Source organism: Narcine bancroftii, chromosome 4 (assembly GCF_036971445.1).
Source record: "Narcine bancroftii isolate sNarBan1 chromosome 4, sNarBan1.hap1, whole genome shotgun sequence".
Classification (NCBI taxonomy): Eukaryota; Metazoa; Chordata; class Chondrichthyes; order Torpediniformes; family Narcinidae; genus Narcine; species Narcine bancroftii.
In genome coordinates, this window is record NC_091472.1 from 124933995 (window position 1) to 124946159 (window position 12165).

The 12165-nt window shown below is 36.8% G+C and overlaps 1 protein-coding gene across 2 annotated transcripts in view; it reads left to right on the plus strand.

Moving 5' to 3' along the window:
• The window catches only part of fam222aa (family with sequence similarity 222 member Aa), a 272521-nt gene that overhangs the window by 26695 nt on the left and 233661 nt on the right, over positions 1-12165 (plus strand). For both annotated transcript variants that reach the window (XM_069932732.1, XM_069932733.1), the window contains 2 exons: positions 225-368; positions 1949-2034. In XM_069932732.1, coding sequence (XP_069788833.1) covers positions 225-368; positions 1949-2034 — 230 coding nt within the window. The remainder of the gene's footprint in view (positions 1-224; positions 369-1948; positions 2035-12165) is intronic.

Genomic DNA, 12165 nt, shown 5'->3' on the forward strand with positions numbered 1-12165 from the left:
GAGTTTAGGAGTGATCATGTCATAAAATGTGTTTCAAACAAAAAAAGAGCAAAAATACTTTTAGAACTAGGTATCAAAGAAATACATCAATATTTGGAGAAATGCACACATTAGAAAGGCATGAACATAATTAATATTTTGCTTTTAGGTGGTTTCATCAAGTATTTTTAATAAATTCTCAATACTGTTTGTTATACTAATGCTGGCTCTTTTATGTATCACAGATTCCACTGACTCCAATGCACAAGTACAGGCCCCGAATTCATTTGATTGAGAATGCCGAGCAACTGAAGTCTAAACTTTGTTCCTGGACATACTGCTTCCCAGAAACAGAATTTATAGCAGTGGGTCACTACCATAGCAGAAAGGTATGTTTTTGAGATGAACTTTTAATTGGCAAAAATATGAAACAGACGTGTAATTTTTATGTTCAAATTCAAATAATCACTTAATAAACATTGCTACGGTTATTTCAAAGGGAACAGATATAGACCATGTTTGGCATCATATTCAGTTACTATAGGGAAGCAGCAGCCACTTTGCACACAGCGAGAATGTAAAAACACCACTGAAATTAATGCCAGATGCAATGTTGATCAAAGGTAAATGTAAGGCAATGGATAGATACAACTCCTCTCATCTTTAAAGAGGGACTTGATTTAATGTCCTTGATTTAATGCTATATCCAAAGATTGGTACCATCCCATCTATATTCCCCTAACATGTCACATTTAGATTATGTACTTCAGGGTCTGTTTTGGAAATTAAACATGACAACTGAGTTAAGGCTGACTCCCTTAGTTAAACAATTATTTGTTTCATTGCTAATTATGGCTTTAATAGATGACACATTTATCTATTAGCAGTTACCAAACTGAAGTAATATATTTAATTATATTTTGCAATGTTGACATGCTATATAAATTTTTTTTAGTAATCAGGCTTCAGATTTAAACAAAAATTTATAAAGTATAATTTGAATATTCAATATGATCAGCACAGATGATTAAAAAGCAAATCCACATTTACCACAAATGTCAATTTGTGATGTGCATTGCCAGCTCGCATATCAGTAAATTGTGGAGGCATTTCATGATTTTCCAATTTGAGAAAGGTTTTGCACTGGCCTTCAAATACCCAGATATAGGATATTGGCACTGAGATCTTTCGACTTCAGGCATCCATATTCAATAATGAGAAAACAAATAAAGATCTTGCACTGGAATAGCACTAAGAATGTTCCAAAGTACTTTACAGCCGCAAAGTTCTGCATTGTTGTATGTGGGAGTCAATTGCAAAAAGTCTTAATTCCACAAGCAGCAATAGGTAAATGGTCAATATAATCAGTTTCATTGACCTTTATTGATAGATAAATATAAGTCAGGATACTATTACCCTTCCTTGAATAATACAATCTTATATCAGCTAACCCATTCAGAAATCAATTCTGAGAAATAGCATTCCACAAACTAGTCTGCCTAACTTTAATATACACTCCATAAATGTTTTGTGTAATTTCACTCTTTCAAAATACAGTACATGAAATAATCTATTCCCTAATTCTTTTACGATAAAAATAATGATCAAACATATCAAAATGGGATACATGATGATATTTAAATCATAGAATCTCAGAATCAGAATTTATTGTCATGAATATGTCTCAAAATTCATTGTTTTGCAGAAGAATTATGGTGAAAAATTGCTTTTTAATAAACAAATTAGTGCAGAAGACAAGAAAGTGAGGTAGTATCTGTGGTTCATTGTCCTTTCAGAAATCTGATGGCAGAGGGGAAGAAGCTGATTCTCTACCATTGGGAGTTCCTGTCTCTCTTGTCAAAAGTGCCTGCTTCTTGACATTATGGAATTTTTGATTCATGTGTTGTCAATAGGTTCATACTGAAAATGGAAGGATTTTAGCTTATATAGTCTTCATCTTCCCTTATAGATGAAGATGATGAAGATAGAGTACAATCCTTATGCCAAAGGTGCTCTACCACATAGCAGTAGAAGACACAAAGACATGACACAAAGGTTGGTCTTTATAAATTATTGTTTTTTTTGATCCTGATTCAAAGGGTATAATAAGATTATGTACTGCAGATATGAAAAATCTACCACAATTATTTCAATGCAGTGCAAAAGAAGTAACAATCATATGAAGATCTGTTATTGGAGATGAATAAAGCAGAACATGCAATTATGGGACATTGTTAACATAATATAAATAAATTGGCAATTTTGTTTAAACTGTTGATACTTTTTGATGAATGCATATTTAAGAGGAAATTATTCCTATGGGAAGAATGTTTATTTGAGATCAGCAAGGTACTGGGCAGGAGTTAAGATAAATTATCAATAGGTTGAAATGTGTCAAATAGAGTTGAGAAATAGAAAATGAAATGGACCTGCAAATATTTGTGTAAGACAATGACATTCATTTTGATGTATATCACACATCTGTGTGTTTGAATGAGTTTGCAACCTTGCTCATATGTTTTGATCACAACTTTTAATGTAACATTTCCTTCATACTGAAACTTTGGACAATTAGAGAGCAAGATAAAAAAATGTACTATTTCAAGTTAAAGTATAGCTATATTTTCCAGTTTAAATAAATTTCACTGGAAGCTGGCAAGTTTTCCACTCTTCATCAAAATCCATACAATTAGCATTTGGTCCTAAGTTTGTATCTTGAGTAGACTTCCTTCCTTGATAGTGACTATGTTCTCAAGAATGTTTCAAGCAGTCTTCCCTCATGGATATAGGCAGGATGGAAACATAGTCACAGTTGCGTCCAATGGGGCGAACTAAAATGGAAGAATAACTAGTGTGCGATATTGTTACACTTGCACACTATACTGAGTAGGAAATATTTTTTAAAATATTTTATTTTAACAATGCTCTGTAATCTAATACCTTGAGACACTTCTGGAATGTCTTTGATTCATTGAAATTGTTTTGGACAAATGTTTTGTCCCTCCAAATTATCAAGGTTGTCCATGCCCCTACCCTTTTCAAATTAATTTCAAATGTCCAATATCCAGACACAGAGGTATATAAAGGTTGGTTGTCTGCTCTAAAATACTGATGGTATATAAATCAATATTATTCTTTTCTTGGAGCCTTCACTGCTATTGATTTCTTTTCTTTTCCTTTTGTGTGTTGTGCCAGCACTTTGTACAAATGTTGCATTTAAATATGCTGAAAAAAGTTCAGTTACCATGAAAAGCAATAGTAAAAACTGGCCTGGAAAACTCCATTTGTAATATCATTAAAGCCAATGACTTCCTTCTTGGCTTCTATGAGAAAGTTATTTTCGAACTGTGAACCTGTATTCATATTATTAAAATGACAATACATAACATAATGAAAATCACATTTAAGGTAATTCAAGGGTCAACAATTTCATCACTTACTCAAGTCTGTTCAAATCAAAGTAATTTTGAAAGAAATGAGCCAGAAAAAAATGCTAAGCAAGATAAAGATATAAAAAGTCTAAACAAAAATTAGACCCCCAAGCTCTGCATGAATAAGTATGGCTTTCTGAGGCACACATTCTTATAAAGAAGATCCAAGTTTTAATTTGAGGCCTGTGTTAAGCTGGTTTAAGCTTCATCAGTGACATTGGTGCTACAAATTGACCTTGGTATTCAGAGATGAGAGAGAGAGAGAGAGAGGAAAAAACAATTCAGCTCCTTGTCATTATCCAGAAGCTCATTCCTGAATTCATGCATCTGTAGATGTTGGACTTATGTTCAATGCTCACTAAATTTTAGCTGCCTGGATTCAAATATCAAATGTCAATTAGAAGGAGGACTGAGGGTGGCTTGCTTCTATGCAATAATTCCCAGCAAGAGCATAGTTCTCAGGAAATAGAGATACTTGGAATAGGGGACAATATTTTGTCATTATATCAGAATTTATTGTCATGAACATGTCACAAAATTCATTGTTTTGCCACAGCATCACAGTGCAAACATTAAAATAAAGCACCTTACAACATTTTTTAAAATGCAAGAAAAAGTCAAAATAAGGCTGCCAACAGCCAAAACAGGCCCTTTGCCCAAACTCATTCATGCCAACCATCTAGTACTCATTCATACTCATCACATTTACCCACACATGGTCCATAGTCTTTGGTGATTCAAGTACTCATCTAGGTACATCATAAATATTGTAGGAGTACCTGCCTTCACCAATCACCCAGGCGGTACTTTCTAGATTCCAACCAATCTCTACATGTAAAGTTCTTCCTCAAATTCTTTCTAAACTTCTTATTCCTCACCTTAAACTTATACCCTTAATTTTAAATGCTACCCCTGTGGGAAAATGTTTGCCACTATCTACTCTATCCATGGTGCACATAATTTTGTGTCAGGTCCCTCTCAGTGTTCTTTGCTCCAACTAATCAAGTTCTTAAGATTAAGATGAGGTCCTATCCACCTGCAGGTCCCGATGTACAAACAGTACCTTTGCAGTGATAATGCAAGACACAGCCTGTCTTAATTGGACCTGATGTTTTGATATTTTGATACTGCCATTTAAATGTGAACTCGGTTTCAGTTCCAGTTCCTGGAGGACTGCAAAAAATACCTGAGTCTATGACAGACAGCCTTTTTCATCCAGCCAGATCCTAGATATTTAAAGATAACCAAATTGTTGTTTTGTATCCATGGAGAGGCTCTGGAGAAAACTACGAGGTGGTTTAATTTTGATGCTGTGAACTTCACATTGTTGCAAAATTACATGCAAGCCATAGAACTGTGTCAAATCCTTGATTATTCCTATAACATGGAGAAGAGCAAGGATTTCTCTTGGTTTCCTGACCAAGATTTCCTAAGGGAAAGGCAAAATCATGGCAATGACTGTGTACAGATTGGCGACCATGCTAACAATATTTTTTATTTATTATTCTACTTCAAAAGTAATGTTTGGAATGTGAAGTACTTGGGGTGTTTCTGCGATGTGATCAGATGTAGGTCTTCATTTTAGTGAGTTAGATTCAAACCTACCTTTTTTCCAATGAAACAAGAAGCCAAGTAGAAAGGTGAGAACAAAGCTTAGCTCAGTGTTTTGCTTTACCGGTGTGCCATAAATGCAGGCTTCATCTGCTTCATCTCATATTCCTTCAATAGTACCTTGACTTAGTATCATAATGAATCTCTGATTGTTTTTCAAGTGCAAGCAATGGTTACGTGAAAGAGGTGAACCTCAAGGTAAGGATACCTTGAAAAAGATAAGGATATGCTAGACCTATTCTCAGTGCTCATTGTGAGCTAATGTTGATATTTGTTCTAGAAAGACACATTTCACCAGAATATGATCTAAACCTGTCAACTCAGAGGTTTTATTTTTTGAATAATAGATTAGACGGACTTTTCAGTTATTGGTTCACGAAGAAATTAAATGGAAATTTAAATAGGAAAAAAGTGACAGAATTTTAAAAGAATGTCCAGAAAAATATATTGATGTATGCAGTTGGCCGGAGCTCTATCAGGGGAAACACTGTTTTGCTTCGTAAAGTTTAAAAGTCAAAATTCTGCATCAATAGAATCTTAACATTAAATTCTATATACAAGCCCCATCTACTTATTCATATCAGCAGAAACACTCAATTTTAACATTTAGAATGAATGCTTTCTTTTTCCAAACAAAGAGGTAAAGATCTGGATTTGGTATTCAGGGCAACTGTATCCAAACATTAATCTAGAAAATAACCTGCCAAGTGAGGAATCTCATTTTTTTTGAATGCCAGGACAGAGACACCTGGGGAGAAAGATTTAAGGAGATGAAGGTACTTTATTTTATAATTATTTTGACAGAAGAGAGTGGAATCAAATACCATTTGATATCATCAAGCTTGATCTGGAAATGAACATTTAAATAAATAAAAAGTATCTAAAATATTTAAATGTACAGTATGATACAGCATTTTCTCCACCACCTCCTACTGCACTTTCGAGGACCATAAACATGCTATAAATTAGTGATTCCCAAAGTGGGAGCTACTGCCCCCTTGTGGGTGGTACAAAGATCCAAGGAGGCGTTGTGGAAAAAGGGGGCATTACGAACCTTCAGTTTTGTTATTATTCAGTCTGCTGCAAAGTTTAATGAAGAAACCAGTGCAATAATTTTCTGGCCAGACTCAGAGTGGCAGTAGTGAGCAAAATAATCAGCGACAAGGCATTTTCGCGAGAGCTCGTCTTGGTGGCTGCCATGTTGTACTGGGATCATTACCCCCCCCCCCATTCAGTGGCACCACTGCCACCACTACTCTCTCAGTGCTGCCACTACCTCCCCACTCAGCACCACCAGTAACCAACCTCAGTGCCACCACTAACCCCCCCCAACCCGCTCACTGCCATCACAAGCCTCCCACACCAGTGCTGTTGTATGTGTGTGTGGAGGGGGGGGCAGCATTGCAATTTAAAATAAGCTTTAAAGATTAATTACATTAGAATTACTGATGCAGTACAACTCCAATTATCCAAAATGGTTGGGACCAGGTCTATTTCAGATAAACAATATTTTCAGATAATTGGTCAGTTTTGAAAAACAGCCCAGTAGCAACAGCAAATCATTTGTAACAGTGATTAAACAACAACAAACAACAAGGGAAGATGTTTTAAGCATGAAATAATAATTAAAAAAAACAAACTGAACAAAATAAGATAAATCCAACACCAAAAACTCAAAATTCTACTCAGATGTTTTTCCAAAATTCCAACATTTTTTCATCCTATGATGTCAGTTCAGCTCCAAAAAGATTTCAGATATTCTGATTGTTTCAGATATCCTCATTTATCCAAAATTTTTTGGAGGTGAAATTACATCATTTCGGCTTTTAAATTTTTCAGATAAATGAGGATTTCTGATTTTTCTGAATTATCCAAAATATTTTTGGTGCCGAACTGACATCACTTCTGGGTCCAAAAAATTTTGGATAACTGAGGATTTCGGATAATCGGAGTTTTACTGTATATCAATATATACTTTTCTAATGCAGACAAATTATATTCTCTGTTACTATTAACTAAGCATTTAAAACATCGGATGAAAGAATATTCAGCTAAATGTGAATAGCTCGCTTGTCATGGCAACTGCAATATCAACATTCCTGTGTTGTTTACTGATTTAAAGACAATTATTTAAACTGTGATGAAACTAGTAGGGAAACTGCTTTGTTAGAGCCACTGCTGAATGCAACAGTGTAGAACTGCTGAAATAACATCAGTAGTCATTAATCCAACTGGCTTCAATTTCAACCAGGCATGTTAATCCAGCTCTCTTGCAGTGTCAGGTTCAATTACTATTTCAAGTCAGATTCCCCTGATGTCATCAATATTCACTATTTAAATAGCTGCATGAGAGGAGGAGTGACTACAGTACCATCTAGTGCTGAGCACCTTGGTAGAAAGTGGACTGGAAGGGGAGAGAGGGAAGGAAAGAGGTGTTGTCTGCTATCCAATAGACACTTTTCTTTTGTTAAACAGCCCTTCATAAGGACCGTAAAATGTAGCTGGTAATAAGCTAACTTTTTTTTTCGCAGTGAAGGATGTTGATCATTAGAACATCAAGGTCATCGTGTGTAATGCACGTCGAAAGAACCAAAGAGTTGTTGATCCAAACCAAGGCTTTTATTAATTAAAAGACTGGAGCATATCACAAGTAGGTCGACCAGTGCAGAATGACCTGGTCTGTATAGGAGCAATCCTTTAAGACCTGCCAGTAGGTGTGGCTACACTCTCAGCCAATCACAGTCATCCCACACTATCACCTATACACATAGGTGATAGAATCTGTACTATCACATCATGTCTCATTAAGTGTGCCAGATGGGTCCTTTTATTTGATCTTAAAAGTCTGTTTTCTGTCAAATAGCCAAGGAAACATGGAATTTTCAGTTAATTCTGACAAAGTTCCTCTAGGTGGAGAATAATTTGTTTTCATTCTGGTTCTCTGGGTTCTGGAGGTGTAAATGAGTCTTTTTGTGGGATTCATAGAATTTGCTACAGGTGGGATAGATGTTGGGTGACAAGCCAGGAGGGGGAGTAATAAAAACACACCAAAATGCTGGAGGAATTCAGCTGGTCTTTTCAGCATCCATAAAAAGCAATAATATATTGGCGATGCTTTGGGCCTGAGCCCTTCTTCAAGGTGTAATGGATAAATATTGGGAGGAATTTGGTAAGATTAGTGGGTTACATACATACACACATTTTAAAACAGATCTTATTTAAAGATTGCAGGATCTCTGGAAAATGTGATGCACATTTCACAAGTAGGTGCTAATTGCTTGTAGGAGACAAAGTGGCTGTTAAAAAGAACTTACAGTATGCTCACAGAAAGGTCACACCTGGGTTTTGTTTATCTAAGACAACATCTTGACCAAGGAGAAGAACTCCTGTTGTTTGCTGAAGAAGGTGGGGATTTTGCAAGTTATAGTCATATGGGCTTTCTGGCAGTTTCAGTTAGAGCGAGAGAGAGAGAGAGAGAGAGAGAGAGAGGAGAGAGAGAGAGAGGGAGAGAGAGAGAGAGAGAGAGAGAGAGAGAGAGAGAGAGAGAGAGAGGAGAAGTTAAGAAGCTCTCTAAGCTACTAAAAAGCAGATAACAGTGCAAGCCAGGAAGAGCTGGTTGAAACTGATGGAAAGCTCCAGAGCAGTGGATGGCTGGAAGTCCTATCTGTCTGATGTTTCTCTTGGAATAAGGGGAGCAGAAAGGAACTCTGTGATAGCCTGAAAGAAAGAGGTTATAATCTGGAAAACCCTGATGGGGCAAGTTTCATCAGTGAGACATTGAGATGACTAATGGTGGTACCTCAGTTGTGGAAATCCTGGAACAACAAATCTCTCTCTGCAAACCCTACAAGAACCTTCCTGAGCGGTAAACATTTACCTTTTGAGCACCAAAGCCTGGTGAACTTTATATATGTTAAATTCTGTGCACCGTGTAAGCGTTTCCTGCATCCAGAGAACTTGGAAGAATGAGAAGTGAGATTGAACTGTGAACCAAGGAACTTTTCTTAAATTTACACACACATCATAAATGTGCGTTTAGAATTAGAAGGGGGTTCATTTGGGTTAGTAAAGTACAGAGATAAGTTAAAGGTTGATTCTGTTTTCATGTTTAAAGTTGATTAAAAGTAACTTCTGTTTGAAAAACCACTTGTCTTGGTGAATGTCTATTGCTGCTGGGTTTTGGGGTCCTTTGGGCTTGTAACAAAGGAATAAGCAGAATGACCCAGAAGCAGGAAATCTCAGAAAGTCTCAGAATTTGGACAATCCAAACCAACAAAAGGTGTTCATTGGATATGATAAGGGATGAGATAAGATTTTATCATGTTTGTGTGAAAGGAGACAGGGAAAGGAGAGATAAAGCTAAGGGAAGGTGACGGGGTGTGGGGGGGGGGGGTGGTGGAAAGAAGTGAGGGGGGAAGGTAGTTTAACAAAAGCCAGAATGCCATCCCATTGGAGGATGCCCATTCAGAAGATGAGGTGCTGTTTCTTCAATTTGCAGATGATCTTAGTCTGGCAGTGCATGAGACCATGGACAGTTATGTCAGCAAGGGAATGTAATGGGGAATTGAAATAGGAGCCCACTGGGACTCCTCTTTTTCCGACTAGACACCCTCCAACCAGATGGAATTAATATTGACTTCTCTGGCTTTAATTAAACACCCCCCCAACTTCTTCCCCCAGCTCTGTCTCTCCCTTCACACAAATATAATTTTTTTTTACTTCATCCTTTATCATATCCAGTTAACACCGTTTGTTGGTCTGTATTCTTCCCCCAGCCAGCGTAGTCTGAATTCTGAGATTTCCTGTTTCTCCCTCATTTTGCTTATTCGTTGAAGAAGGGCTCAGGCCTGAAATGTCTGCAATATATCTTTGCTTATTATGGACGCTGAGTTCATCCAGCATTTCGGTGTGTTTTTCCTACAATAATAGCGTCTGCAGACTTTTGTGTTTCACTTAGGTGGGCAAGTATTTTGGGTGGCTATGCAGTCTTTTCATTGTTTGCAAATAGTTCCAACATGCTTTAGATGCTTAGCGTCAACCCATATGCTGGTTATCCATCTTGAATAGTATAAGGTAAGGAATTCCTAATGGCACATTTTTCAAGGAGGTACAATGCATTAATATATTTTCATAGTTCTACTGGAATTCTTCTGCGATGACGGAAAGGTTGGCTTTTTCACCAGTATAATGTCTGCCAATTGTCATTCCCACTGTGGCTATGAGACCAAGTCAGAGGCTGGATATCCTCAAAACCTTTCACCCTCTACATGGGATGTCAAGTGTGTGATGGAGCACGCTCTACTTGCCTGAATGAGTACAGTTATAACGAGATACATGACACCACCCAGAACAAATCAGCCTGATTCCATGCACCACCCTAAATATTCACTCTCTTCATCACTGCAGCAGTTGTCGCAGAGTAAACCATCTGCAAAATTATTCACCTAGACTACTCTAATACTACCTCCCAAATCTGCAGCTTCTCCACCAAAAAGGACAAATGTGGCAGGGGAAAATCAGAACACCACCACCTCCAGGTTCCCCTCCAATTTGCATTGCCATTCTGATATTATAGAATCAGAATTTATTGTCATGAACAAGTGTCAGGATCATTATTTTGCAGCCATATCACAGTGAAAACATTCATATAAATCATCTTACAACAATAAATGGAAATAGTGCACAAAAAATCAAAGTAAGGCAGTGTCTTTGATTCATTGATCATTCAGGAATCTGATGGCAGCGGGGAAGAAGCTGTCCTTATACCGCTGAGTGCTCATCTTCAGGCTCCTGAACCTTTTTCTCAATAATAATCATATGAAGATGGAATGGCCTGGGTGGTGGGGTTCTTTGAGGATAAAAGCTGCTTTCTTAATTCGCCACCTCTTGTAGATGTCCTTGATGGAATGGTCTGATGCCCGTGATCTTGTAGGGCAAGTTAACAATCTCTTGGAGTTTTTTCTTGTCTTGAGCATTTGCACCTCCCTACCAACCAGCCAGAATGCTGAAACATTATTGGATTTAAATTCTATAAATCTTTTCCCCTAGAGTTCCTTCACCAGAGGACCCTAGTGACTGGTTCACCACCACCCTCTCAGGAGTAATTTGGTATACACAATAAAAGTCTTGCCAGTAAAGCCCAGATTACAAAAAATGAATAAACTTTTACGATACTGTTGAAGATTATTAGTTCCTTGATCAATGGACAATTATGTGTTAATGTAGCTCTTTCATGAATGCCTTCAGAGGTTATGGGTGAGTATGTCCATTGATGATGGCACACAATATCCATTTCATGCATTTTTTATATGCATGAACAATAACGTGCATCATTAACATTCCATTTTCCAGCAAATTCAGACCATATGCCAATGAATATATCACAAAACAAATGTAACTGCATTTTTCCCACTTTAAACAAGTTAGCATTTATCCCAGAGTCATCCCAGTTGTGCATTTGTCATACTAGCTGTCACAGTAGTAGAAAACCACTTAGAGTTATTGAAAGGAGGAAAGTCAAACCCTATTTGCTGCTGATCTGCAGATGCGAATTAGATATAATTAGGTTTTATTTAATAGATTATCTCTGGAAGGGTAAAAGATAAAATGCACATAATTCTTTCCATTTGAGAATCACTGAGACAAATCTATTTATTTTCTAATTGCATCAATTGACGTGCTATTTTAGCATATTTAATGATGTGAATCCTTAATTTCATTGTGGTTATATATCCTTTACATTTTACAGCCAAGAATGAAAATACAAAGTTGAAAATTTCAATATTTTTCTTATCTGTGATGTTGTCAAAGCTTGCTGATCAACTGTATTTTCCCCAGACCTCAATCTTTAGAGTCATCACATTTATTTCTGTATAAATAATGTATGTTTTAATTTAAAACCAACAACCAGGATAGCTGCCTTTCCTAGTGTATTCTAGAAATTACAGTTTAAAAATGATCATGTATCATACACACCTTTCCACTGCAATCTGACATTTCTCAGGTATTCCATCTTTTTAGTTAATCTTTGAGATTAAAGATCTTCCCCAGCAAGTGGATCAGTGATATCGCTGATAGAAATTGGAAACTGGGAGAAAGAAGAGGTCCAGTAAAGATCCAGTGGACAATACAAGATAGGTAGGCC